The 27,810-nt window shown below is 51.9% G+C and overlaps 1 protein-coding gene across 2 annotated transcripts in view; it reads right to left on the bottom strand.

Moving 5' to 3' along the window:
- Positions 1 to 27,810, bottom strand: part of MATCAP1 (microtubule associated tyrosine carboxypeptidase 1) — a 35,321-nt gene continuing 7,511 nt past the window's right edge. Inside the window, exons 2-8 of one of the 2 annotated variants that reach the window (XM_063437644.1) lie at positions 11,930 to 12,441; positions 6,453 to 6,596; positions 5,570 to 5,702; positions 4,838 to 5,143; positions 4,662 to 4,759; positions 4,241 to 4,335; positions 249 to 421 (exon numbers count right to left, since the gene is read on the bottom strand). In XM_063437644.1, the coding sequence (XP_063293714.1) occupies positions 340 to 421; positions 4,241 to 4,335; positions 4,662 to 4,759; positions 4,838 to 5,143; positions 5,570 to 5,702; positions 6,453 to 6,596; positions 11,930 to 12,409 (1,338 nt within the window). In that variant the 5' untranslated portion in view covers positions 12,410 to 12,441 and the 3' untranslated portion in view covers positions 249 to 339. Of the gene's footprint in view, positions 422 to 4,240; positions 4,336 to 4,661; positions 4,760 to 4,837; positions 5,144 to 5,569; positions 5,703 to 6,452; positions 6,597 to 11,929; positions 12,442 to 27,810 lie in introns of both variants that reach the window. The other variant, XM_063437645.1, reaches the window with a different exon arrangement.

Raw genomic sequence — 27,810 nt, 5'->3', positions numbered from 1 at the left:
TTCATATAAAATTCAGTTCCTCTAGATATTTACTGACTGAATCCATTCAAATAAAAACCTGTCTGTGTGGTCGACATTTCATGCAAATATGGGTTAGTCTAAAACTGTACGGATAATTGACACTACAAACACTACAAATTCGTCCAGCATTGTCTCACTGTGAGAATCCTCCATCTTGACTGTTTTGAACCCAACGTGCAATTATGTTGTCAAATGGTGGGTTAATGGATAAAAGCTGTGTAGCCTTGGGTTTGAGTCAGTCAGGGAGCGCTTGTCTCAGTTCCTCATCGCTCAGTTGATTCGTTTCCATGATGTGACAGAGCTGGGTTTGATACTTGTTCAAATCATGCATGAAATGAGGTATTCGAGTGTTCTCCAACTGCGCAAATTTCCGCAGCATTTCGACATCCTCGTATGAAACCTGAAGAAAAGACCATTAAAATGAAGCTTTAACACAAACTTTTTTTATCCTGTGATTCTTCTATTACACGCCAATCCTTCTTTACCTTGCAATATCAAACGGTATATCTTTATGGGGCAAGTGCAAGCAGTAATGGACAGTGTAATAATACCCCATGAAAGGCACAATTATCACCAGGATGGAGAGAACTTAGTGATGGGCATGTTCTAGCGCCATGGAGGGTAGATTTTACTGTAATACCCCCTGAGCACATTCTATAGCCAGAGCGATCTTTCTTTAATACCAATAAATGACACGTTCTAGCACCAGGGAGGGTAAATTTTATTGTAATACCCCAGGAAGGGCACGTTCTAGCGCAGGGACGGATAGATCTTACTGTAATAACCCAGGAAGGGCACGTTCTAGCGCAGGGACGGATAGATCTTACTGTAATAACCCAGGAAGGGCACGTTCTAGCGCAGGGACGGATAGATCTTACTGTAATACCCCAGGAAGGGCACGTTCTAGCGCAGGGACGGATAGATCTTACTGTAATACCCCAGGAAGGGCACGTTCTAGCGCAGGGACGGATAGATCTTACTGTAATAACCCAGGAAGGGCACGTTCTAGCGCAGGGACGGATAGATCTTACTGTAATACCCCAGGAAGGGCACGTTCTAGCGCAGGGACGGATAGATCTTACTGTAATAACCCAGGAAGGGCACGGTCTAGCGCAGGGACGGATAGATCTTACTGTAATACCCCAGGAAGGGCACGTTCTAGCGCAGGGACGGATAGATCTTACTGTAATAACCCAGGAAGGGCACGGTCTAGCGCAGGGACGGATAGATCTTACTGTAATACCCCAGGAAGGGCACGTTCTAGCGCAGGGACGGATAGATCTTACTGTAATAACCCAGGAAGGGCACGTTCTAGCGAAGGGACGGATAGATCTTACTGTAATACCCCAGGAAGGGCACGTTCTAGCGCAGGGACGGATAGATCTTACTGTAATAACCCAGGAAGGGCACGTTCTAGCGCAGGGACGGATAGATCTTACTGTAATACCCCAGGAAGGGCACGTTCTAGCGCAGGGACGGATAGATCTTACTGTAATAACCCAGGAAGGGCACGTTCTAGCGCAGGGACGGATAGATCTTACTGTAATACCCCAGGAAGGGCACGTTCTAGCGCAGGGACGGATAGATCTTACTGTAATACCCCAGGAAGGGCACGTTCTAGCGAAGGGACGGATAGATCTTACTGTAATACCCCAGGAAGGGCACGTTCTAGCGCAGGGACGGATAGATCTTACTGTAATACCCCAGGAAGGGCACGTTCTAGCGCAGGGACGGATAGATCTTACTGTAATAACCCAGGAAGGGCACGTTCTAGCGCAGGGACGGATAGATCTTACTGTAATACCCCAGGAAGGGCACGTTCTAGCGAAGGGACGGATAGATCTTACTGTAATACCCCAGGAAGGGCACGTTCTAGCGCAGGGACGGATAGATCTTACTGTAATACCCCAGGAAGGGCACTTTCTAGCGCAGGGACGGATAGATCTTACTGTAATACCCCAGGAAGGGCACGTTCTAGCGCAGGGACGGATAGATCTTACTGTAATACCCCAGGAAGGGCACTTTCTAGCGCAGGGACGGATAGATCTTACTGTAATACCCCAGGAAGGGCGCTTTCTAGCGAAGGGGATTGTCTATTTTACATTAATATCAGGAAGGGTAAGCAGTAGCTCTAGTATTGGCATAATCTCTGTCTAAAGCTGGATCTGGTTGTGTGTAACATGTTATCAGTATGTTGTGTTACTCTGGATCTGAGATTCTATTATGTGATATAGAACAAACATTACGGTGCATATTCCAGACTTTTCAGGGTCACTTGCTATACTGCGATTGTGTCACTTTGCATGGCTTAGTGATTACACTCTCCTGTGTGTGATATTCTTTAGAGAATTCGATGGATGACATAGAAACCAAATCTAGGAAGAGAAGGCCAGCCATGGCTCACGGGAGATCCCCCAACGTTGCAGAACAGTACACTTCCATAAAGCGTTGCCATTCTAAATCCTGGCAAACACGGCCCAAATAAACAAGGTTTAAGTTTATGTGGGCCGCAAAAAAACTAAGACTTCAGTTCTCATAGAAACTGAGGTTTATTTAGAAAAGTACAGTATAAAAAAAGTTGCCTGACTGACACTGGACGTCCTTACGCTTGCAGGGCTTCAAAGTAAATAAAAGAGCGATTTTATATTAAAGGGACACTCCAGGCACCTAGACCACTTCTGCCCATTGGAGTGTTCTGGGTGCCAACTCCCACTACCCTTAACCCTGCAAGTGTAATTATTGCAGTTTTCATAAGACTGCAATAATTACCTTGCAGGGTTAAGTCCTCCCCTAGTGTCTGTCTACTAGACAGCCCCTAGAGGGCACTTCTGGGATCATAGCACAGGTTTTCTGTGCTATAGCGTCGCTGGACGTCCTCACGCTGTATGAGGACCTCCAGCGTCGCTAAATCCCCATAGGAAAGCATCTTTCAATGCTTTCCTATGGGGAAATCTAATGTGCGTGCCTTTGGTAAGTGACTGAAGGGGCTTTCACCCCTTCAGCAACCGGTGATGGGAGGTGGGAGAGAGAGGGGACCTACAGTGCCAGGAAAACGGATTGTTTGTTTTCCTGGCACTGGAGAGTCCCTTTAAGGAGATGTGTATTTCATATAACCAATGTTTCAGTCCAACTACCTTGACATATTAAGAAAAGTTTGATAATGGGACTGAAATGGCGAATGTATGCTGAAATGACGTTATTTTGTTGATTTTTAAGTCCTGTGAGTGTGTTATTCACTTTGGCTGAGATCATCAAACTTTATGATCTCAGCCAATCTTTGGGAGGCTATTGTGCATGTGTAGCAAAAAGCTGCGCGGCCAATCAGCATCTCCATGGGGAGTGTTCAGTACCTCCATGCAGACTCAATCCAATACACTGCCCCCAAATCCAATACACTGCCCCCAAATCCAATACATTGCCCCCTAATCCAATACACTGCCCCTTAATCCAATACACTGCCCCCAAATCCAATACAATGCCCCCAAATCCAATACAATGCCCCCTAATCCAATACACTGCCCCTTAATCCAATACACTGCCCCCTAATCCAATACACTGCCCCCTAATCCAATACACTGCCCCTTAATCCAATACACTGCCCCCAAATCCAATACACTGCCCCCTAATCCAATACACTGCCCCTTAATCCAATACACTGCCCCTTAATCCAATACATTGCCCCCAAATCCAATACATTGCCCCCAAATCCAATACACTGCCCCCTAATCCAATACACTGCCCCTTAATCCAATACACTACCCCTTAATCCAATACATTGCCCCCAAATCCAATACATTGCCCCCAAATCCAATACACTGCCCCCTAATCCAATACACTGCCCCCTAATCCAATACACTGCCCCTTAATCCAATACACTACCCCTTAATCCAATACATTGCCCCCAAATCCAATACATTGCCCCCAAATCCAATACACTGCCCCCTAATCCAATACACTGCCCCTTAATCCAATACACTACCCCTTAATCCAATACATTGCCCCCAAATCCAATACATTGCCCCCAAATCCAATACAATGCCCCTCCTCCCTCCCCCCAATTTAATACACTGCCCCCCCTTCCACCACTCTAATACACTGGACCCCCTCCCTCCCCCAATTTAATACACTGGGCCCCCTTCCCCCCTCAAATGTATACACTGCCCCCCTCCCCAAATGATCACAATACACACTAAGGTCCCCCAATCTCCCCTTCCTCTACCTTAAGATGAGCCACCCGTCCTCCAGTTCCAGACACTCCTCTGGCACTACAAGCAGGAAGGAAGGGGGACTGGCTGGCCTGCGGGAGCACGCCATCTGCCGTGGGAGGGAAGACCAGAATCAGACCGGAAATATCTGTCCTGTCTTGCGGCTAGTCGCAGCCACAGCATGAATTGTGGGCCGCGAGTTTGACATGCTTGGTGTACAATGTCAGATTTCTGAAAACCGGTTCAATTTTAAGAAAAGCCAATTCCCAGACCTGCTTTCCTCTCACAGTTCTAACAGTAGTAATTGTAAACGTGCAGAGGTTCGAGTTAGAAGAGTTTGGCATAATGTTGGCTGGACACACGCTGTATGTGTACCGGGGTATATAAGGTATTACTGGATACAACAAACCATAAGGTGAGGTAAGGATTCATTACCTTTCCAAGGGAAATCAAAAGAGGGAAGTCAATGGTGTGTCGGTGGCGCAGAATCCGCAGTATTCCATCCAGGTAGACCTGGTCTTTACTGAAGCAGCCTGGGTAAATCATATCACAAGTCAAACAATCGATCGTTGTCACTAGTTCTATAAGAAGGGAGTGCTGGAGTCACGTACCTGGTTCTGCTGTGTCTTTCTGACCTCGTTTGGCTCGCACACAGTACTCCCACCGCACAGAAGGATCCTGCACAAACTGCTGGAGGCTGTGGAACAGCTCAGAGAAGCTACTCTTAGAGGCACAACTCACAGTGTAGTACAGGAGAGCGGCACGCCACAGGTAGGGCTGCTTTCTGAATAGGACGCTGTGCAAGCTTGCTAGTCCCTCCTCCGTAGGGTTAGCTGGCCTTAATCCAAACTGCTTGCGTCCTTCTGATCCATGCCAAGGCTGGCGTGCATCATTCACCCCACGGAGGTAATGGGTGCCTACAGGGATAATATGGCTTCTGGTCACAGTGGCAACGAAGGTATATATGTGACACTATAAAGCTAATTTACTAAAGTCACAATTCAAAGTGGATTTCAAATTTAAGACCAAAGTATAACTGATTTAGGAAACTTTTCTATTTCAGCTATTTTGGCTTTAAATTTGAAATTTACTTTGAATTCCCTTCAATTGTCCCTTTAGTGAATAAGCCTGTCATGGTTTGCTTTTACCAGACATATATCATGATGAGAGTGAATGGCCGGGTTACCCATAATACCCTTGAGTTTAACCTCACTTCATCCTATAAGTACACCCTCTCCCCTCTGTTTTATCATATACCCCTACACCCTCCAAGCCAAGCTCTTTGAGACAGAATGCACTGCATGCACCATGCCTGTCCTGGCCGGGAATTGTTAGACACAAACCAATCTCATGTCGCAGCATTCCCTCCAACCAGTGCTGCCGGGCCCCGAGTAGGTTAATGCTGAGAGTTGGACGGCTGTTTTCAACTGACATGACTGCCTGAGATAGCAAGTCTTCAGTTAGCTGAACCACCACCTAGAGACCACCAGAGAGAGAGAAAGAGACACAAACAAAACAAGTCTTCAGTAATCCTAGAGACATACAGCTACAGATAATTTGGGGAAAAGCTAATAAAACATAGTAAACACTTATATGACCAACATTTTCAGATTTTTTTTTTCTATTTATCATTATACTGCACACGTCTCCTCTCCTAACCCATCACTCACCGCGTCTCCCCTACTAACCCATCACCGCACTGCGTTTCCCTTCCTAACCCATCAATGCACCACGTCTCCCCTCCAAACCCATCACCGCACCGCGTCTCCCTTCCTAACCCATCACCGCGTCTCCCTTCCTAACCCATCACCGCACCGCGTCTCCCTTCCTAACCCATCACCGCACCGCGTCTCCCCTCCTAACCCATCACTGCACCGCGTCTCCCCTCCTAACCCATCACTGCACCGCGTCTCCCCTCCAAACCCATCACTGCACCGCATCTCCCCTCCAAACCCATCACTGCACCGTGTCTCCCCTCCAAACCCATCACCGCACCGCGTGTTCCCTCCAAACCCATCACCGCACCGCGTGTTCCCTCCAAACCCATCACCGCACCACGTCTCTCTTCCTAACCATCACTGCACTGCGTCTCCCCTCCAAACCCATCACCGCACCGCGTCTCCCCTCTAAACCCATAACCGCACCGCGTCTCCCCTCCTAACCCATCGCCCTCCTGTCTCCGCACATCCTGCCTCTCAATGACCTCGGAGTGCATCTGCCCCTTACCTCTCCATTGCAGCGCTCTTTCTGCATATATTTGCGGTAGCACACCCAGATCTGAGATTTGGTTAGAAGGTTTCCTCCAGTGACAGACTCAAAGCTCTCATAGCTTCCATATTTACATAAAACAGCATTCAAAATACGTAGAGCCTGTAAATAAAGACATCTCATAAAATCTGTATAGTCTATGGATAACTGGAGCTGTATCAGAGTGAGATCTGTGGGGAACTGGGTCACGTGAGATCTGTGAGGAACTGGAGATGGGTCAGCGTGAGATCTGTGAGGAACTGGGTCAGCGTGAGATGTGTGAGGAGCTGGAGATGGGTCAGCGTGAGATCTGTGAGAAGCTGGAGATGGGTCAGCGTGAGATCTGTGGGGAACTGGGTGAGCGTGAGATCTGTGAGGAGCTGGGTCAGCGTGAGATCTGTGAGGAGCTGGAGATGGGTCAGCGTGAGATCTGTGAGGAGCTGGAGATGGGTCAGCGTGAGATCTGTGAGGAGCTGGAGATGGGTCAGCGTGAGATCTGTGAGGAGCTGGAGATGGGTCAGCGTGAGATCTGTGAGGAGCTGGAGATGGGTCAGCGTGAGATCTGTGAGGAGCTGGAGATGGGTCAGCGTGAGATCTGTGAGGAGCTGGAGATGGGTCAGCGTGAGATCTGTGAGGAGCTGGAGATGGGTCAGCGTGAGATCTGTGAGGAGCTGGAGATGGGTCAGCGTGAGATCTGTGAGGAGCTGGAGATGGGTCAGCGTGAGATCTGTGAGGAGCTGGAGATGGGTCAGCGTGAGATCTGTGAGGAGCTGGAGATGGGTCAGCGTGAGATCTGTGAGGAGCTGGAGATGGGTCAGCGTGAGATCTGTGAGGAGCTGGAGATGGGTCAGCGTGAGGTCTGTGGGAAGCTGGAGATGGGACAGCGTGAGGTCTGTGGGAAGCTGGAGATGGGACAGCGTGAGGTCTGTGGGAAGCTGGAGATGGGACAGCATGAGGTCTGTGGGAAGTTGGAGATGGGACAGCATGAGGTCTGTGGGAAGTTGGAGATGGGACAGCATGAGGTCTGTGGGAAGTTGGAGATGGGACAGCATGAGGTCTGTGTGAAGTTTGTAACATTGTATGGGAGGCATTGCTCTCCTATTGCAGATGACACAAAACTCTGTAAAGTAATACAATGTCAGCAAGATATTACTTAGCTGCAGAGGAATTTAGATAGACCTGGTGACTGGGCAGATGGCAGATGAAATTTAAATGCAAAGTTATGCACTTCAGTGTAAATAAAACTTATAACCTTAATGGAAGCGAATTAGGGATAACAACACACAAGAAGGATTTCAGAATTGTTATAGACAACTGTGACGGACCGCCTCGCACCCCAACTGGGTACCTCCGAAAATTGCTGCTTCCTAGTTCTTGCGAGCACCATAAGCACTGCATTGGAACACCATAACCACCTTAAACCCCACAAACAGCCGCAGCCAAACATGAGCCTAGACTTCATGAAGGGTAAAACGAATCTCAGTTTAATGGGGGCCACACTTGGCCTTATATGATAATCCCCATGCAAGGGGTACGTCCATATGGACCCGATGGTAGACTGATTTACAACGTAACAGGTCAATAACAATAAGGTTACAAGGCACGGCATTCCCACACACAGCACCCAATCACTCCCCTCACGCAGGGGTGGGGGCGGGGGGTGGACAATAGGTCCCCCCCCATTGTGATTTATAGCCCCCACCCACCGCACAGGGGTGGGAGCCGGGGGAGGGGAGGACAGTAGCCCCCCCCATTGTCATTTAGGGTCGTCGCACATGGGTGGGGGCCGGGGGGGGAGGACAATAGGTCCCCCCAATTGTTATTTAGGGGGCCCCCACCCGCCCGAAGAGGGGGGGCGTTTTTTTTTTTTTTTAAACAGTGAGCAGCCACAGGCTGCTCACTGTTTAATAGACATGCCCCTACTCGCGGTATAGCGAGTAGGGGCTGCATTTACTAATACTAAGTAATCTTTCCTTAGTATTAGTAAATGTGGCTGAAAGACCAATTTAGGTCTTTCAGCCTTTTAGTAGATAGCTCCCTAATACCGTGCCACAGCACGTATAGGATCAGAGTTGGGTACCTTCCGTTGACGGATGCTGCTAGTGCTTCCCGAGGGCTCCAAGCACTCCACCAGACACCATAACCACTGCAGACCCCACAAACCGCCGCAGCTTGGTTGGGGTCTCGCCGTCTCCACCCACTCTGGACCCAAGACCAGGATCCAGCTTCCAGTAGGTGGACCTCTCCGAATTCCAGAGAGCAGGAACAGGAACAAGCTCTTACAAGAGCTTACTCTGGGGAGTATAGTGATTATAGCAATCCCCAGAGTGTAGGTAGTTCTCTAATCCCCCAAACATGAGCCAAGACTTCATGAAGGGTAGAACAGGTCTGTTTAATGAAAGTAATTTCTTTTATACACATTTTCCCCACAAGGTTACCACCCACGTGGACCTTGTGGAGCACAGAACACAAAGGACACAAACCAATCAAAACAATACAATAATGTCCGACACTCCCACATACAGCACACAAGCCCTCCCCTCTGCCTGGGATATAATTAAATCAGCTAATACAATAACCTAATTATCCACAGGCAGAAAAACACACATTTTCCCCAAAGTCCAGAAAACACCCCAAAACACCACATATCCCCAAATAAATACATCCCTTGACAGCCCTCATCTGGGTGAACAACATATGCAAAAATCATCCAGATCAGAGCAGGGGTTCAAAAGTTTTATGTTAGTCACATTTGGCCGACCGCAGGCATGGCTTTCATGCCCAAAACAGTTCCACAGATTTAGGCTGTGCGGCCGGTCTATCTTCTCCTCTATCCTGGAGATAATTCGCTTAAGTGGCTGTGGTAACTTAATTATCTCCAGGTACAGGAAATATCTCTAAGTCAGAAACTGTTACAAAAAACACATAACTCTTATAATACAATTAGGGATCGACCGATTATCGGTTTTACCGATATATTCGGGCGATATTCGGTATTTTCGGCAATATCGGTATCGGCCAATATAGATACCGATATTGCCGATAATACCTCCTACGACCGCCAGGCTCATTACAAGCCCGGCGGTCCTGGGGGGGGGGGGGGCGGGCAGCAAGCACTTACTCACCTCCCAGCAGCTCCTCCAGCTCCCCAGTGTAAATCTCGCAAAGGTTTTGAAGGGCAATACACCCCAGGGCCATAGTCACAGGGCAAGAGGCTGACAAGCAGGCCTCTCCAAATCCCAGTGACGAAGGTGCTTTCGTCACAAGTTATATCCCCACGATAGATATATGGGAGTGGTCACTCTCATGGGTTAGTTGGAAATGGCGTGCTACGGGCGATTTTTTTTATCTTTGTGGAGGATGGCTAACCGGTGTTCCTTAAATCTCACCCTTAGGGCTCTTGTGGTTTGCCCCACATAGTGGAGACCACAAGTAAATACACAAGGAATGTGGAATTACAATTTGTTTTCTGTCTAACAAGGTACCGTTTCTTTAAGGCAAACACGGCAAACCACATTACTGCAGCTTTGTGTGCTGCCCTGCTCCGTCCATGCCATACGTGGTGACGTGCACGATCGGAATTTGACCTGTTTAGATAGAGCACACATAATCACCTTTCCAGGTAAGGGTAGAGCTCGCTGGTTGTATCCATCCCTGCTACAGCATCTTTCCAGAGTCATGCGGACTTGGTCTGAGGGCGTTGGCAACTTACATGCTTACCCTTCTTGCAGGTTTTTATATTTGTATTAGATTTTGATTTGTTTTGTGATTATAGCACTGTATTTATTTGGCATCATACTGTTTGCCTTTTTGGGGGGTTTTATAGACCCAGTATTGGTTTACCACTTATATGATAAACCCCTTCCTTCCATTTTGGGAGGATAGTGCTACAGCCTACACTCTTGAGCTGTTTGCTTGTAACAGTGTTCTGCTAAACTATCAATAATTTTATTCTACATTGAGATACATTGTTTGGCTCTCTATTTATGTGCCTGCCGCTGTTTATTTACAACCTTGCAATCAGAATTAATTTTATGTTCATTCATAGTACTTACCGTATATACTCGAGTATAAGCCGACCCGAATATAAGCCAAGGCCCCTAATTTTACCCCAAAAAACTGGGAAAACTTATTGACTCGAGTATAAGACTAGGGTGGGAAATGCAGCAGCTACTGGTAAATTTCTAAATAAAATTAGATCCTAAAAAAATTATATTAATTGAATATTTATTTACAGTGTGTGTATAATGAATGCAGTGTGTGTATATAATGAATGCAGTGTGTGTATGAGAATGCAGTGTGTGTATGAGTGCAGTGTGTATATGAGAATGCAGTGTGTGTGTATGAGAATGCTGTGTGTGTGTATGAGAATGCTGTGTGTATGAGTGCAGTGTGTGTGTATGAGAATGCTGTGTATGAGTGCAGTGTGTGTATGAATGCTGTGTGTATGAGTGCAGTGTGTGTGTATGAGTGCAGTGTGTGTGTGTATGAGTGCAGTGTGTGTGTGTATGAGTGCAGTGTGTGTGTGTATGAGTGCAGTGTGTGTGTGTATGAATGCAGTGTGTGTGTGTATGAATGCAGTGTGTGTATGAGTGCAGTGTGTGTGTATGAATGCAGTGTGTGTGTATGAATGCAGTGTGTGTATGAATGCAGTGTGTGTATGTGTGTGTGTGTGTAATGCAGAGTGTGATGCAGAGCCTTGGTGGGGGGTGGGCATTTTTATTTTTTAATTATTATTTTAATTTTTTTTTTGTTTCATTACATTTTTTTATTATTATTATTTTTTTCTTTTATTATAATTTTTTATTTAATTATTATTTTTATTTTATTATTTGTATTTTTTTTTTATTATTATTGCTATATATAATTTTTTTCGGCCCCCCTCCCTGCTTGGGGCTCTCCTTCCCTGGTGGTCCAGTGGATGGGCACTGTGTAGGAGGGGGCTGTGGGGGCTGCAGAGAGATGTTACTTACCTTTCCTGCAGCTCCTGTCAGCTCTCTCCTCCTCCGCCGGTCCGTTCAGCACCTCGGTCAGCTCCCAGTGTAAATCTCGATTTACACTGTGAGCTGACAGAAGAGCTGAACGGACCGGCGGAGGAGGAGAGAGCTGACAGGAGCTGCAGGAAAGGTAAGTAACATCTCTCTGCAGCCCCCACAGCCCCAGTCTGTATTATGGCAATGCAAATTGCCATAATACAGACAATTGACTCGAGTATAAGCCGAGTTGGGGTTTTTCAGCACAAAAAATGTGCTGAAAAACTCGGCTTATACTCGAGTATATACGGTATATAGTGTTTTTCATTATGGAGTTATATTTTATCAATTGCAGTTGTCTGTGTGTAAATACATGAAATATTGTTGGGTCACATTTTATCAATAGGAGCGCACACACCGACACTTTTTGAATATTAGATGGGCTCCAGCTGTACGGTAACACGTTAGATATCAATGTGTTACCTGGGGAAGGAACTGCTCCGATGCCTGGTTGTATTTGTCCAACACTGTGATAGGCATGGGCTCCTGATACTCAAACTGTGGATTGTATGTATAGCCGGAGAGAAAGAATTTGTCTCGTTCCTGCTGAACATTGCTGGGTCTCAGAGCTATGAGAAGGCAAGAGCTCTTCTTGGGCGCCCTATGCTCATTTCTGGCTCTGCTGATAGATGGCAGGGACCCCGCACTTCGCATTATGCCCCTGCAGCTGCTGCCACTATTGATGGTGCAGGAACTCTCACTGCGTCGCATCCAGCTGCACTGGCCCATGTACACAGGACATCCTGCCGGCTTGGCGTGACATGAAGAGGCTAAAGAACATGGAGGTTTGAAGGACGCTGGGAAGCAGCTGGTTTGCGAAGAGTTCTTCCTCTGTCGAGAGCAATCCAGGAGATATGCACATTTCTGTCTGTCGTATGCCTGGAGCCCTGAATCCAGCACCATTGTGCAGGTAGAAGTCTACTCCCAACCACCACCTGACAAACAGGAGACCAAAACACTTTTTACTAGTAACAAAGGTTAATGACCACACCAATGAACATACAACAAGCACAAGTTCTACGGAGCTCCCTGTAAACTGCATACCTGCTACCTATATTCTCCCTCCGACAGAATCCCCCATAACTATATTCTTCCTCCGACAGAATCCCCCCATAACTATATTCTCCCTCTGACAGAATCCCCCCATAACTATATTCTCCCTCCGACAGAATCCCCCCATAACTATATTCTCCCTCAGACAGAATCCCTCCATAACTATATTCTCCCTCAGACAGAATCCCCCCATAACTATATTCTCCTTCAGACAGAACCCCCCCATAACTATATTCTCCCTCCGACAGAATCCCCCCATAACTATATTCTCCCTCCGACAGAATCCCCCCATAACTATATTCTCCCTCCGACAGAATCCCCCCATAACTATATTCTCCCTCCGACAGAACCCCCCCATAACTATATTCTCCCTCCGACAGAATCCCCCCATAACTATATTCTCCCTCCGACAGAATCCCCCCATAACTATATTCTCCCTCCGACAGAATCCCCCCATAACTATATTCTCCCTCCGACAGAATCCCCCCATAACTATATTCTCCCTCCGACAGAATCCCCCCATAACTATATTCTCCCTCCGACAGAATCCCCCCATAACTATATTCTCCCTCCGACAGAATCCCCCCATAACTATATTCTCCCTCCGACAGAATCCCCCCATAACTATATTCTCCTTCAGACAGAATCCCCCCATAACTCTATTCTCCCTCCGACAGAATCCCCCCATAACTATATTCTCCCTCCGACAGAATCCCCCCATAACTATATTCTCCCTCCGACAGAATCCCCCCATAACTATATTCTCCCTCCGACAGAATCCCCCCATAACTATATTCTCCCTCCGACAGAATCCCCCCATAACTATATTCTCCCTCCGACAGAATCCCCCCATAACTATATTCTCCCTCCGATAGAATCCCCCCATAACTATATTCTCCCTCCGACAGATTCCCCCCATAACTATATTCTCCCTCCGACAGAATCCCCCCATAACTATATTCTCCCTCCGACAGAATCCCCCCATAACTATATTCTCCCTCCGACAGAATCCCCCCATAACTATATTCTCCCTCCGACAGAATCTCTCCATAACTATATTCTCCCTCAGACAGAATCCCCCCATAACTATATTCTCCCTCAGACAGAATCCCCCTCATAATAAAGCAGGCTGGAGGAGGGGTGTAATTACCAGGATATTTCCGGGGGGGGAGGGGAGGGGGTGTAATTACCCGGATATTTCCCGTGGGGGAAGGGGGAGGGGTGTAATTACACGGATATTTCCCAAGGGGGGGGGAGGGGGTGTAATTACCCGGATATTTCCCGGTGGGGGAGGGGGTGTAATTACCCGGATATTTCCCGGTGGGGGAGGGGGTGTAATTACCCGGGTATTTCCCGGTGGGGGAGGGGGTGTAATTACCCGGGTATTTCCAGGGGGGAGGGGGTGTAATTACCCGGATATTTCCCGGTGGGGGAGGGGGTGTAATTACCCAGATATTTCCCGGTGGGGGAGGGGGTGTAATTACCCGGATATTTCCCGGGGGGGGAGGGGGTGTAATTACCCGGATATTTCCCGGGGGGGGAGGGGGTGTAATTACCCGGATATTTCCCGGGGGGGGAGGGGGTGTAATTACCCGGATATTTCCCGGGGGGGGAGGGGGTGTAATTACCCGGATATTTCCCGGTGGGGGAGGGGGTGTAATTACCCGGATACTTCCCGGTGGGGGAGGGGGTGTAATTACCCAGATATTTCCCGTGGGGGAGGGGGTGTAATTACCCGGATATTTCCCGTGGGGGAGGGGGTGTAATTACCCGGATATTTCCCGTGGGGGGGGGGTGTAATTACCCGGAAATTTCCCGTGGGGGAGGGGGTGTAATTACCCGGATATTTCCAGGTGGGGGAGGGGGTGTAATTACCCAGATATTTCCCAGGGGGGAGGGGGTGTAATTACCCGGATATTTCCGGGGGGGGGGGTGTAATTACCCAGATATTTCCAGGGGGGGGAGAGGTGTAATTACCCAGATATTTCCAGGGGGGAGGGGGTGTATTTACCCGGATATTTCCAGGTGGGGGAGGGGGTGTAATTACCCGGATATTTCCAGGGGGGAGGGGGTGTAATTACCCGGATATTTCCAGGTGGGGGAGGGGGTGTAATTACCCGGATATTTCCCGGTGGGGGAGAGGGTGTAATTACCCGGATATTTCCAGGTGGGGAGGGGGTGTAATTACCCGGATATTTCCAGGTGGGGGAAGGGGTGTAATTACCCAGATATTTCCCGGTGGGGGAGGGGGTGTAATTACCCGGATATTTCCAGGTGTGGGAGGGGGTGTAATTACCCAGATATTTCCCGGGGGGTGTAATTACCCGGATATTTCCAGGGGGGGGAGGGGGTGTAATTACCCGGATATTTCCTGGGGGGGGAGGGGGTGTAATTACCCAGATATTTCCAGGTGGGGGAGGGGTGTAATTACCCAGACATTTCCAGGGGGGAGGGGGTGTAATTACCCAGATATTTCCCGGTGGGGGAGGGGGTGTAATTACCCGGATATTTCCAGGTGGGGGAGGGGGTGTAATTACCCAGATATTTCCAGGTGGCGGAGGGGGTGTAATTACCCAGATATTTCCAGGGGGGGAGGGGGTGTAATTACCCGGATATTTCCAGGGGGGAGGGGGTGCAATTACCTGGATATTTCCGGGGGGGGGGGGAGGGGGTGTAATTACCCGGATATGTCCCGGTGGGGGAGGGGGTGTAATTACCCGGATATTTCCAGGGGGAGGGGGTGTAATTATCCGGATATTTCCAGGTGGGGGAGGGGGTGTAATTACCCGGATATTTCCTGGGGGGGGAGGGGGTGTAATTACCCGGATATTTCCTGGGGGGAGAGGGGGTGTAATTACCCGGATATTTCCTGGGGGGGGAGGGGGTGTAATTACCTGGATATTTCCTGGGGGGGGAGGGGGTGTAATTACCCGGAAATTTCCTGGGGAGGGGGGGGGGTGTGTAATTACCCGGATATTTCCAGGTGGGGGAGGGGGTGTAATTACCCGGATATTTCCAGGTGGGGGAGGGGGTGTAATTACCCAGATATTTCCAGGGGGGAGGGGGTGCAATTACCTGGATATTTCCAGGGGGGGGAGGGGGTGTAATTACCCGGATATGTCCCGGTGGGGGAGGGGGTGTAATTACCCGGATATTTCCAGGGGGAGGGGGTGTAATTACCCGGATATTTCCAGGTGGGGGAGGGGGTGTAATTACCCAGATATTTCCAGGTGGCGGAGGGGGTGTAATTACCCAGATATTTCAAGGGGGGGGAGGGGGTGTAATTACCCGGATATTTCCAGGGGGGAGGGGGTGTAATTACCCGGATATTTCCAGGAAAGGGGGGGTGTAATTACCCGGATATTTCCTTGGGGGGGAGGGGGTGTAATTACCCAGATATTTCCTGGGGGGAGAGGGGGTGTAATTACCCGGATATTTCCTGGGGGGGGGAGGGGGTGTAATTACCTGGATATTTCCTGGGGGGGAGAGGGTGTAATTACCCGGATATTTCCTGGGGGGGGGGAGGGGGTGTATTTACCTGGATATGTCCCAGTGGGGGAGGGGGTGTAATTACCCGGATATTTCCAGGTGGGGGAGGGGGTGTAATTACCCAGATATTTCCAGGTGGCGGAGGGGGTGTAATTACCCAGATATTTCAAGGGGGGGGAGGGGGTGTAATTACCCGGATATTTCCAGGGGGGAGGGGGTGTAATTACCCGGATATTTCCAGGAAAGGGGGGGTGTAATTACCCGGATATTTCCTTGGGGGGGAGGGGGTGTAATTACCCGGATATTTCCTGGGGGGAGAGGGGGTGTAATTACCTGGATATTTCCTGGGGGGAGAGGGGGTGTAATTACCTGGATATTTCCTGGGGGGGAGGGGGTGTAATTACCTGGATATTTCCTGGGGGGGAGGGGGTGTAATTACCCGGATATTTCCTGGGGGGGGAGGGGGTGTAATTACCCGGATATTTCCTGGGGGGGGGGGAGGGGGTGTAATTACCCGGATATTTCCAGGTGGGGGAGGGGGTGTAATTACCCGGATATTTCCAGGTGGGGGAGGGGGTGTAATTACCCGGATATTTCCAGGTGGGGGAGGGGGTGTAATTACCCAGATATTTCCTGGGGGGAGGGGGTGTAATTACCCGGATATTTCCTGGGGGGGGGGTGTGTAATTACCCAGATATTTCCTGGGGGGGTTGTAATTACCCAGATATTTCCTAGGGGGTGGGGGAAGGGATCTAATTACCCGGATACTTCCCCGGGGGGGGGGGGGAGGGATGTAATTACCCGGATATTTCCCGGTGGGGGAGGGGGTGTAATTACCCGGATATTTCCCGGGGAAGTAATTACCCAGATATTTCCGGGGGGGGGGTGTATTTACCCGGATATTTCCCGGTGGGGGAGATGGTGTAATTACCCGGATATTTCCAGGTGGGGGAGGGGTGTAATTACCCGGATATTTCCCGGGGGGGGGGTGTAATTACCCGGATATTTCCTGGGGGGGGGGGAGGGGGTGTAATTACCCGGATATTTCCCGGGGGTGGGAGGGGGTGTAATTACCTGGATATTTCCTGGGGGGGAGAGGGTGTAATTACCCGGATATTTCCTGGGGGGGGGAGGGGGTGTATTTACCTGGATATGTCCCAGTGGGGGAGGGGGTGTAATTACACGGATATTTCCAGGTGGGGGAGGGGGTGTAATTACCCAGATATTTCCAGGTGGCGGAGGGGGTGTAATTACCCAGATATTTCAAGGGGGGGGAGGGGGTGTAATTACCCGGATATTTCCAGGGGGGAGGGGGTGTAATTACCCGGATATTTCCAGGAAAGGGGGGGTGTAATTACCCGGATATTTCCTTGGGGGGGAGGGGGTGTAATTACCCGGATATTTCCTGGGGGGAGAGGGGGTGTAATTACCTGGATATTTCCTGGGGGGAGAGGGGGTGTAATTACCTGGATATTTCCTGGGGGGGGAGGGGGTGTAATTACCTGGATATTTCCTGGGGGGGAGGGGGTGTAATTACCCGGATATTTCCTGGGGGGGGAGGGGGTGTAATTACCCGGATATTTCCTGGGGGGGGGGGGAGGGGGTGTAATTACCCGGATATTTCCAGGTGGGGGAGGGGGTGTAATTACCCGGATATTTCCAGGTGGGGGAGGGGGTGTAATTACCCGGATATTTCCAGGTGGGGGAGGGGGTGTAATTACCCAGATATTTCCTGGGGGGAGGGGGTGTAATTACCCGGATATTTCCTGGGGGGGGGGTGTGTAATTACCCAGATATTTCCTGGGGGGGTTGTAATTACCCAGATATTTCCTAGGGGGTGGGGGAAGGGATCTAATTACCCGGATACTTCCCCGGGGGGGGGGGGAGGGATGTAATTACCCGGATATTTCCCGGTGGGGGAGGGGGTGTAATTACCCGGATATTTCCCGGGGAAGTAATTACCCAGATATTTCCGGGGGGGGGGTGTATTTACCCGGATATTTCCCGGTGGGGGAGATGGTGTAATTACCCGGATATTTCCAGGTGGGGGAGGGGTGTAATTACCCGGATATTTCCCGGGGGGGGGTGTAATTACCCGGATATTTCCTGGGGGGGGGGGGGAGGGGGTGTAATTACCCGGATATTTCCCGGGGGTGGGAGGGGGTGTAATTACCTGGATATTTCCTGGGGGGGAGAGGGTGTAATTACCCGGATATTTCCTGGGGGGGGGAGGGGGTGTATTTACCTGGATATGTCCCAGTGGGGGAGGGGGTGTAATTACCCGGATATTTCCAGGTGGGGGAGGGGGTGTAATTACCCAGATATTTCCAGGTGGCGGAGGGGGTGTAATTACCCAGATATTTCCAGGGGGGGGAGGGGGTGTAATTACCCGGATATTTCCAGGGGGGAGGGGGTGCAATTACCTGGATATTTCCAGGGGGGGGAGGGGGTGTAATTACCCGGATATGTCCCGGTGGGGGAGGGGGTGTAATTACCCGGATATGTCCCGGTGGGGGAGGGGGTGTAATTACCCGGATATTTCCAGGTGGGGGAGGGGGTGTAATTACCCGGATATTTCCAGGGGGGGGGGGGTGTAATTACCCGGATATTTCCTTGGGGGTGAGGGGGTGTAATTACCCGGATATTTCGTGGGGGGAGAGGGGGTGTAATTACCCGGATATTTCCTGGGGGGGGGAGGGGGTGTAATTACCTGGATATTTCCTGGGGGGGAGAGGGTGTAATTACCCGGATATTTCCTGGGGGGGGGGAGGGGGTGTATTTACCTGGATATGTCCCAGTGGGGGAGGGGGTGTAATTACCCGGATATTTCCAGGTGGGGGAGGGGGTGTAATTACCCAGATATTTCCAGGTGGCGGAGGGGGTGTAATTACCCAGATATTTCAAGGGGGGGGAGGGGGTGTAATTACCCGGATATTTCCAGGGGGGAGGGGGTGTAATTACCCGGATATTTCCAGGAAAGGGGGGGTGTAATTACCCGGATATTTCCTTGGGGGGGAGGGGGTGTAATTACCCAGATATTTCCTGGGGGGAGAGGGGGTGTAATTACCTGGATATTTCCTGGGGGGAGAGGGGGTGTAATTACCTGGATATTTCCTGGGGGGGGAGGGGGTGTAATTACCTGGATATTTCCTGGGGGGGAGGGGGTGTAATTACCCGGATATTTCCTGGGGGGGGAGGGGGTGTAATTACCCGGATATTTCCTGGGGGGGGGGGGGAGGGGGTGTAATTACCCGGATATTTCCAGGTGGGGGAGGGGGTGTAATTACCCGGATATTTCCAGGTGGGGGAGGGGGTGTAATTACCCGGATATTTCCAGGTGGGGGAGGGGGTGTAATTACCCAGATATTTCCTGGGGGGAGGGGGTGTAATTACCCGGATATTTCCTGGGGGGGGGGTGTGTAATTACCCAGATATTTCCTGGGGGGGTTGTAATTACCCAGATATTTCCTAGGGGGTGGGGGAAGGGATCTAATTACCCGGATACTTCCCCGGGGGGGGGGGGGGAGGGATGTAATTACCCGGATATTTCCCGGTGGGGGAGGGGGTGTAATTACCCGGATATTTCCCGGGGAAGTAATTACCCAGATATTTCCGGGGGGGGGTGTATTTACCCGGATATTTCCCGGGTGGGGGAGATGGTGTAATTACCCGGATATTTCCAGGTGGGGGAGGGGTGTAATTACCCGGATATTTCCCGGGGGGGGGGTGTAATTACCCGGATATTTCCTGGGGGGGGGGAGGGGGTGTAATTATCCGGATATTTCCCGGGGGTGGGAGGGGGTGTAATTACCTGGATATTTCCTGGGGGGGAGAGGGTGTAATTACCCGGATATTTCCTGGGGGGGGGAGGGGGTGTATTTACCTGGATATGTCCCAGTGGGGGAGGGGGTGTAATTACCCGGATATTTCCAGGTGGGGGAGGGGGTGTAATTACCCAGATATTTCCAGGTGGCGGAGGGGGTGTAATTACCCAGATATTTCCAGGGGGGGGAGGGGGTGTAATTACCCGGATATTTCCAGGGGGGAGGGGGTGCAATTACCTGGATATTTCCGGGGGGGGGGAGGAGGTGTAATTACCCGGATATGTCCCGGTGGGGGAGGGGGTGTAATTACCCGGATATTTCCAGGGGGAGGGGGTGTAATTACCCGGATATTTCCAGGAAAGGGGGGGTGTAATTACCCGGATATTTCCTTGGGGGGGAGGGGGTGTAATTACCCGGATATTTCCTGGGGGAGAGGGGGTGTAATTACCTGGATATTTCCTGGGGGGGGAGGGGGTGTAATTACCTGGATATTTCCTGGGGGGGAGGGGGTGTAATTACCCGGTTATTTCCTGGGGGGGGAGGGGGTGTAATTACCCGGATATTTCCTGGGGGGGGGGGGGGGGGGTGTAATTACCCGGATATTTCCAGGTGGGGGAGGGGGTGTAATTACCCGGATATTTCCAGGTGGGGGAGGGGGTGTAATTACCCGGATATTTCCAGGTGGGGGAGGGGGTGTAATTACCCGGATATTTCCAGGTGGGGGAGGGGGTGTAATTACCCGGATATTTCCTGGGGGGGGGGTGTGTAATTACCCAGATATTTCCTGGGGGGGTTGTAATTACCCAGATATTTCCTAGGGGGTGGGGGAAGGGATCTAATTACCCGGATACTTCCCCGGGGGGGGGGGGGGGGAAGGGATGTAATTACCCGGATATTTCCCGGTGGGGGAGGGGGTGTAATTACCCGGATATTTCCCGGGGAAGTAATTACCCAGATATTTCCTGGGGGGGGGTGTATTTACCCGGATATTTCCCGGTGGGGGAGATGGTGTAATTACCCGGATATTTCCAGGTGGGGGAGGGGTGTAATTACCCGGATATTTCCCGGGGGGGGTGTAATTACCCGGATATTTCCTGGGGGGGGGGAGGGGGTGTAATTACCCGGATATTTCCCTGTGGGGGGGGGAGGGGGTGTAATTACCCGGATATTTCCCGGTGGGGGAAGGGGTGTAATTACCCGGATATTTCCCGTGGGGGGGGGAGGGGGTGTAATTACCCGGATATTTCCCGGTGGGGGAGGGGATGTAATTACCCAGATATTTCCTGGGGGGGGGTGTAATTACCCAGATACTTCCTGGGGGGGGTGTAATTACCCGGATATTTCCCGGGGGGGGGGAAGGGATGTAATTACCCGGATATTTCCCGGTGGGGGAGGGGGTGTAATTACCCGGATATTTCCTGGGGGGGGAGATGGTGTAATTACCCGGATATTTCCAGGTGGGGGAGGGGTGTAATTACCCGGATATTTCCCGGGGGGGTTGAGGGGGGGTGTAATTACCCGCATATTTCCTGGGGGGGGGGAGGGGGTGTAATTACCCGGATATTTCCCTGTGGGGGGGGGAGGGGGTGTAATTACCCGGATATTTCCCGGTGTGGGGGGGGAGGGGGTGTAATTACCCGGATATTTCCTGGGGGGAGGGGGGGTAATTACCCGGATATTTCCTGGGGGGGAAGGGGTGTAATTACCCGGATATTTCCTGGGGGGGAAGGGGTGTAATTACCCGGATATTTCCTGGGGGGGGAGGGGGTGTAATTACCCGGATATTTCCTGGGGGGGAGGGGGTGTAATTACCCGGATATTTCCTGGAAGGGAGGAGGTGTAATTACCCGGATATTTCCTGGGGGGGGGAGGGGGTGTAATTACCCGGATATTTCCTGGGGGGGGGGTGTAATTACCCGGATATTTCCTGGGGGGGGGGGGTGTAATTACCCGGATATTTCCTGGGGGGGGTGTGTAATTACCCGGATATTTCCTGGGGGGGGAGGGGGTGTAATTACCCGGATATTTCCCAGTAGGGGAGGGGGTGTAATTACCCGGATATTTCCTGGGGGGGGGTGGGGTGTAATTACCCGGATATTTCCCAGTAGGGGAGGGGGCTTAATTACCCGGATATTTCCTGGGGGGGGGGGTGTAATTACCCGGATATTTCCCAGTAGGGGAGGGGGTTTAATTACCCGGATATTTCCTGGGGGAGGGGGTGTAATTACCCGGATATTTCCTGGGGGGGGGGTGTAATTACCCGGATATTTCCTGGGGGGGGGGGGGTGTAATTACCCGGATATTTCCTGGGGGAGGGGGTGTAATTACCCGGATATTTCCTGGGGGGGGGGGTGTAATTACCCGGATATTTCCTGGGGGAGGGGGTGTAATTACCCGGATATTTCCTGAGGGAGGGGGTGTAATTACCCGGATATTTCCCGGGGGGGAGGGGGTGTAATTACCCGGATATTTCCTGGGGGGGGGGGGGTGTAATTACCCGGATATTTCCTGGGGGAGGGGGTGTAATTACCCGGATATTTCCTGGGGGAGGGGGTGTAATTACCCGGATATTTCCCGGGGGGGAGGGGGTGTAATTACCCGGATATTTCCCGGGGGGGAGGGGGTGTAATTACCCGGGTATTTCCTGGGGGGGGGTGTAATTACCCGGATATTTCCTGGGGGGGGGGTGTAATTACCCGGGTATTTCCTGGGGGGGGGGGGTGTAATTACCCGGATATTTCCTGGGGGGGGGGGGTGTAATTACCCGGGTATTTCCTGGGGGGGGGGTGTAATTACCCGGATATTTCCTGGGGGGGGGGGGTGTAATTACCCGGGTATTTCCTGGGGGGGGGGGGGTGTAATTACCCGGGTATTTCCTGGGGGGGGGGTGTAATTACCCGGATATTTCCTGGGGGGGGGGGTGTAATTACCCGGATATTTCCTGGGGGGGGGGGGGTGTAATTACCCGGATATTTCCCGTGGGGGGGGGAGGGGGTGTAATTACCCGGATATTTCCCGGTGGGGGAGGGGATGTAATTACCCAGATATTTCCTGGGGGGGGGTGTAATTACCCAGATACTTCCTGGGGGGGGTGTAATTACCCGGATATTTCCCGGGGGGGGAAGGGATGTAATTACCCGGATATTTCCCGGTGGGGGAGGGGGTGTAATTACCCGGATATTTCCTGGGGGGGGAGATGGTGTAATTACCCGGATATTTCCAGGTGGGGGAGGGGTGTAATTACCCGGATATTTCCCGGGGGGGTTGAGGGGGGGTGTAATTACCCGCATATTTCCTGGGGGGGGGGAGGGGGTGTAATTACCCGGATATTTCCCTGTGGGGGGGGGAGGGGGTGTAATTACCCGGATATTTCCCGGTGTGGGGGGGGGAGGGGGTGTAATTACCCGGATATTTCCTGGGGGGAGGGGGGGTAATTACCCGGATATTTCCTGGGGGGAGGGGGGGGTAATTACCCGGATATTTCCAGGTGGGGGAGGGGGTGTAATTACCCGGATATTTCCTGGGGGGGGGGTGTGTAATTACCCAGATATTTCCTGGGGGGGTTGTAATTACCCAGATATTTCCTAGGGGGTGGGGGAAGGGATCTAATTACCCGGATACTTCCCCGGGGGGGGGGGGGGGGAAGGGATGTAATTACCCGGATATTTCCCGGTGGGGGAGGGGGTGTAATTACCCGGATATTTCCCGGGGAAGTAATTACCCAGATATTTCCTGGGGGGGGGTGTATTTACCCGGATATTTCCCGGTGGGGGAGATGGTGTAATTACCCGGATATTTCCAGGTGGGGGAGGGGTGTAATTACCCGGATATTTCCCGGGGGGGGTGTAATTACCCGGATATTTCCTGGGGGGGGGGAGGGGGTGTAATTACCCGGATATTTCCCTGTGGGGGGGGGAGGGGGTGTAATTACCCGGATATTTCCCGGTGGGGGAAGGGGTGTAATTACCCGGATATTTCCCGTGGGGGGGGGAGGGGGTGTAATTACCCGGATATTTCCCGGTGGGGGAGGGGATGTAATTACCCAGATATTTCCTGGGGGGGGGTGTAATTACCCAGATACTTCCTGGGGGGGGTGTAATTACCCGGATATTTCCCGGGGGGGGGGAAGGGATGTAATTACCCGGATATTTCCCGGTGGGGGAGGGGGTGTAATTACCCGGATATTTCCTGGGGGGGGAGATGGTGTAATTACCCGGATATTTCCAGGTGGGGGAGGGGTGTAATTACCCGGATATTTCCCGGGGGGGTTGAGGGGGGGTGTAATTACCCGCATATTTCCTGGGGGGGGGGAGGGGGTGTAATTACCCGGATATTTCCCTGTGGGGGGGGGAGGGGGTGTAATTACCCGGATATTTCCCGGTGTGGGGGGGGGAGGGGGTGTAATTACCCGGATATTTCCTGGGGGGAGGGGGGTAATTACCCGGATATTTCCTGGGGGGGAAGGGGTGTAATTACCCGGATATTTCCTGGGGGGGAAGGGGTGTAATTACCCGGATATTTCCTGGGGGGGGAGGGGGTGTAATTACCCGGATATTTCCTGGGGGGAGGGGGTGTAATTACCCGGATATTTCCTGGAAGGGAGGAGGTGTAATTACCCGGATATTTCCTGGGGGGGGGAGGGGGTGTAATTACCCGGATATTTCCTGGGGGGGGGGTGTAATTACCCGGATATTTCCTGGGGGGGGGGGGGTGTAATTACCCGGATATTTCCTGGGGGGGGTGTGTAATTACCCGGATATTTCCTGGGGGGGGAGGGGGTGTAATTACCCGGATATTTCCCAGTAGGGGAGGGGGTGTAATTACCCGGATATTTCCTGGGGGGGGGTGGGGTGTAATTACCCGGATATTTCCCAGTAGGGGAGGGGGCTTAATTACCCGGATATTTCCTGGGGGGGGGGGTGTAATTACCCGGATATTTCCCAGTAGGGGAGGGGGTTTAATTACCCGGATATTTCCTGGGGGAGGGGGTGTAATTACCCGGATATTTCCTGGGGGGGGGGTGTAATTACCCGGATATTTCCTGGGGGGGGGGGGGTGTAATTACCCGGATATTTCCTGGGGGAGGGGGTGTAATTACCCGGATATTTCCTGGGGGGGGGGGTGTAATTACCCGGATATTTCCTGGGGGAGGGGGTGTAATTACCCGGATATTTCCTGAGGGAGGGGGTGTAATTACCCGGATATTTCCCGGGGGGGAGGGGGTGTAATTACCCGGATATTTCCTGGGGGGGGGGGGGTGTAATTACCCGGATATTTCCTGGGGGAGGGGGTGTAATTACCCGGATATTTCCTGGGGGAGGGGGTGTAATTACCCGGATATTTCCCGGGGGGGAGGGGGTGTAATTACCCGGATATTTCCCGGGGGGGAGGGGGTGTAATTACCCGGGTATTTCCTGGGGGGGGGTGTAATTACCCGGATATTTCCTGGGGGGGGGGTGTAATTACCCGGGTATTTCCTGGGGGGGGGGGGTGTAATTACCCGGATATTTCCTGGGGGGGGGGGGTGTAATTACCCGGGTATTTCCTGGGGGGGGGGTGTAATTACCCGGATATTTCCTGGGGGGGGGGGGTGTAATTACCCGGGTATTTCCTGGGGGGGGGGGGGTGTAATTACCCGGGTATTTCCTGGGGGGGGGGTGTAATTACCCGGATATTTCCTGGGGGGGGGGGTGTAATTACCCGGATATTTCCTGGGGGGGGGGGGGTGTAATTACCCGGATATTTCCCGTGGGGGGGGGAGGGGGTGTAATTACCCGGATATTTCCCGGTGGGGGAGGGGATGTAATTACCCAGATATTTCCTGGGGGGGGGTGTAATTACCCAGATACTTCCTGGGGGGGGTGTAATTACCCGGATATTTCCCGGGGGGGGGAAGGGATGTAATTACCCGGATATTTCCCGGTGGGGGAGGGGGTGTAATTACCCGGATATTTCCTGGGGGGGGAGATGGTGTAATTACCCGGATATTTCCAGGTGGGGGAGGGGTGTAATTACCCGGATATTTCCCGGGGGGGTTGAGGGGGGGTGTAATTACCCGCATATTTCCTGGGGGGGGGGAGGGGGTGTAATTACCCGGATATTTCCCTGTGGGGGGGGGAGGGGGTGTAATTACCCGGATATTTCCCGGTGTGGGGGGGGGAGGGGGTGTAATTACCCGGATATTTCCTGGGGGGAGGGGGGGTAATTACCCGGATATTTCCTGGGGGGAGGGGGGGTAATTACCCGGATATTTCCTGGGGGGGAAGGGGTGTAATTACCCGGATATTTCCTGGGGGGGAAGGGGTGTAATTACCCGGATATTTCCTGGGGGGGAAGGGGTGTAATTACCCGGATATTTCCTGGGGGGGAAGGGGTGTAATTACCCGGATATTTCCTGGGGGGGGAGGGGGTGTAATTACCCGGATATTTCCTGGGGGGGAGGGGGTGTAATTACCCGGATATTTCCTGGAAGGGAGGAGGTGTAATTACCCGGATATTTCCTGGGGGGGGGAGGGGGTGTAATTACCCGGATATTTCCTGGGGGGGGGGTGTAATTACCCGGATATTTCCTGGGGGGGGGGGTGTAATTACCCGGATATTTCCTGGGGGGGGTGTGTAATTACCCGGATATTTCCTGGGGGGGAGGGGGTGTAATTACCCGGATATTTCCCAGTAGGGGAGGGGGTGTAATTACCCGGATATTTCCTGGGGGGGGGGTGGGGTGTAATTACCCGGATATTTCCCAGTAGGGGAGGGGGCTTAATTACCCGGATATTTCCTGGGGGGGGGGGGTGTAATTACCCGGATATTTCCCAGTAGGGGAGGGGGTTTAATTACCCGGATATTTCCTGGGGGAGGGGGTGTAATTACCCGGATATTTCCTGGGGGGGGGTGTAATTACCCGGATATTTCCTGGGGGGGGGGGGGTGTAATTACCCGGATATTTCCTGGGGGAGGGGGTGTAATTACCCGGATATTTCCTGGGGGGGGGGGTGTAATTACCCGGATATTTCCTGGGGGAGGGGGTGTAATTACCCGGATATTTCCTGAGGGAGGGGGTGTAATTACCCGGATATTTCCCGGGGGGGAGGGGGTGTAATTACCCGGATATTTCCTGGGGGGGGGGGGTGTAATTACCCGGATATTTCCTGGGGGAGGGGGTGTAATTACCCGGATATTTCCTGGGGGAGGGGGTGTAATTACCCGGATATTTCCCGGGGGGGAGGGGGTGTAATTACCCGGATATTTCCCGGGGGGGAGGGGGTGTAATTACCCGGGTATTTCCTGGGGGGGGGGTGTAATTACCCGGATATTTCCTGGGGGGGGGGGTGTAATTACCCGGGTATTTCCTGGGGGGGGGGGGTGTAATTACCCGGATATTTCCTGGGGGGGGGTGTAATTACCCGGGTATTTCCTGGGGGGGGGGGTGTAATTACCCGGATATTTCCTGGGGGGGGGGGTGTAATTACCCGGGTATTTCCTGGGGGGGGGGGGTGTAATTACCCGGGTATTTCCTGGGGGGGGGGTGTAATTACCCGGGTATTTCCTGGGGGGGGGGTGTAATTACCCGGATATTTCCTGGGGGGGGGGGGTGTAATTACCCGGGTATTTCCTGGGGGGGGGGGGTGTAATTACCCGGGTATTTCCTGGGGGGGGGGGTGTAATTACCCGGATATTTCCTGGGGGGGGGGGGGTGTAATTACCCGGATATTTCCTGGGGGGGGGGGTGTAATTACCCGGGTATTTCCTGGGGGGGGGGGGTGTAATTACCCGGATATTTCCTGGGGGGGGGGGTGTAATTACCCGGGTATTTCCTGGGGGGGGGGGTGTAATTACCCGGATATTTCCTGGGGGGGGGGGTGTAATTACCTGGATATTTCCTGGGGGGGGGGGGGGTGTAATTACCCGGGTATTTCCTGGGGGGGGGGTGTAATTACC

Source organism: Pelobates fuscus, chromosome 12 (genome assembly GCF_036172605.1).
Source record: "Pelobates fuscus isolate aPelFus1 chromosome 12, aPelFus1.pri, whole genome shotgun sequence".
Taxonomy (NCBI): domain Eukaryota; kingdom Metazoa; phylum Chordata; class Amphibia; order Anura; family Pelobatidae; genus Pelobates; species Pelobates fuscus.
This window is presented reverse-complemented; position numbering and strand designations above follow the sequence as displayed.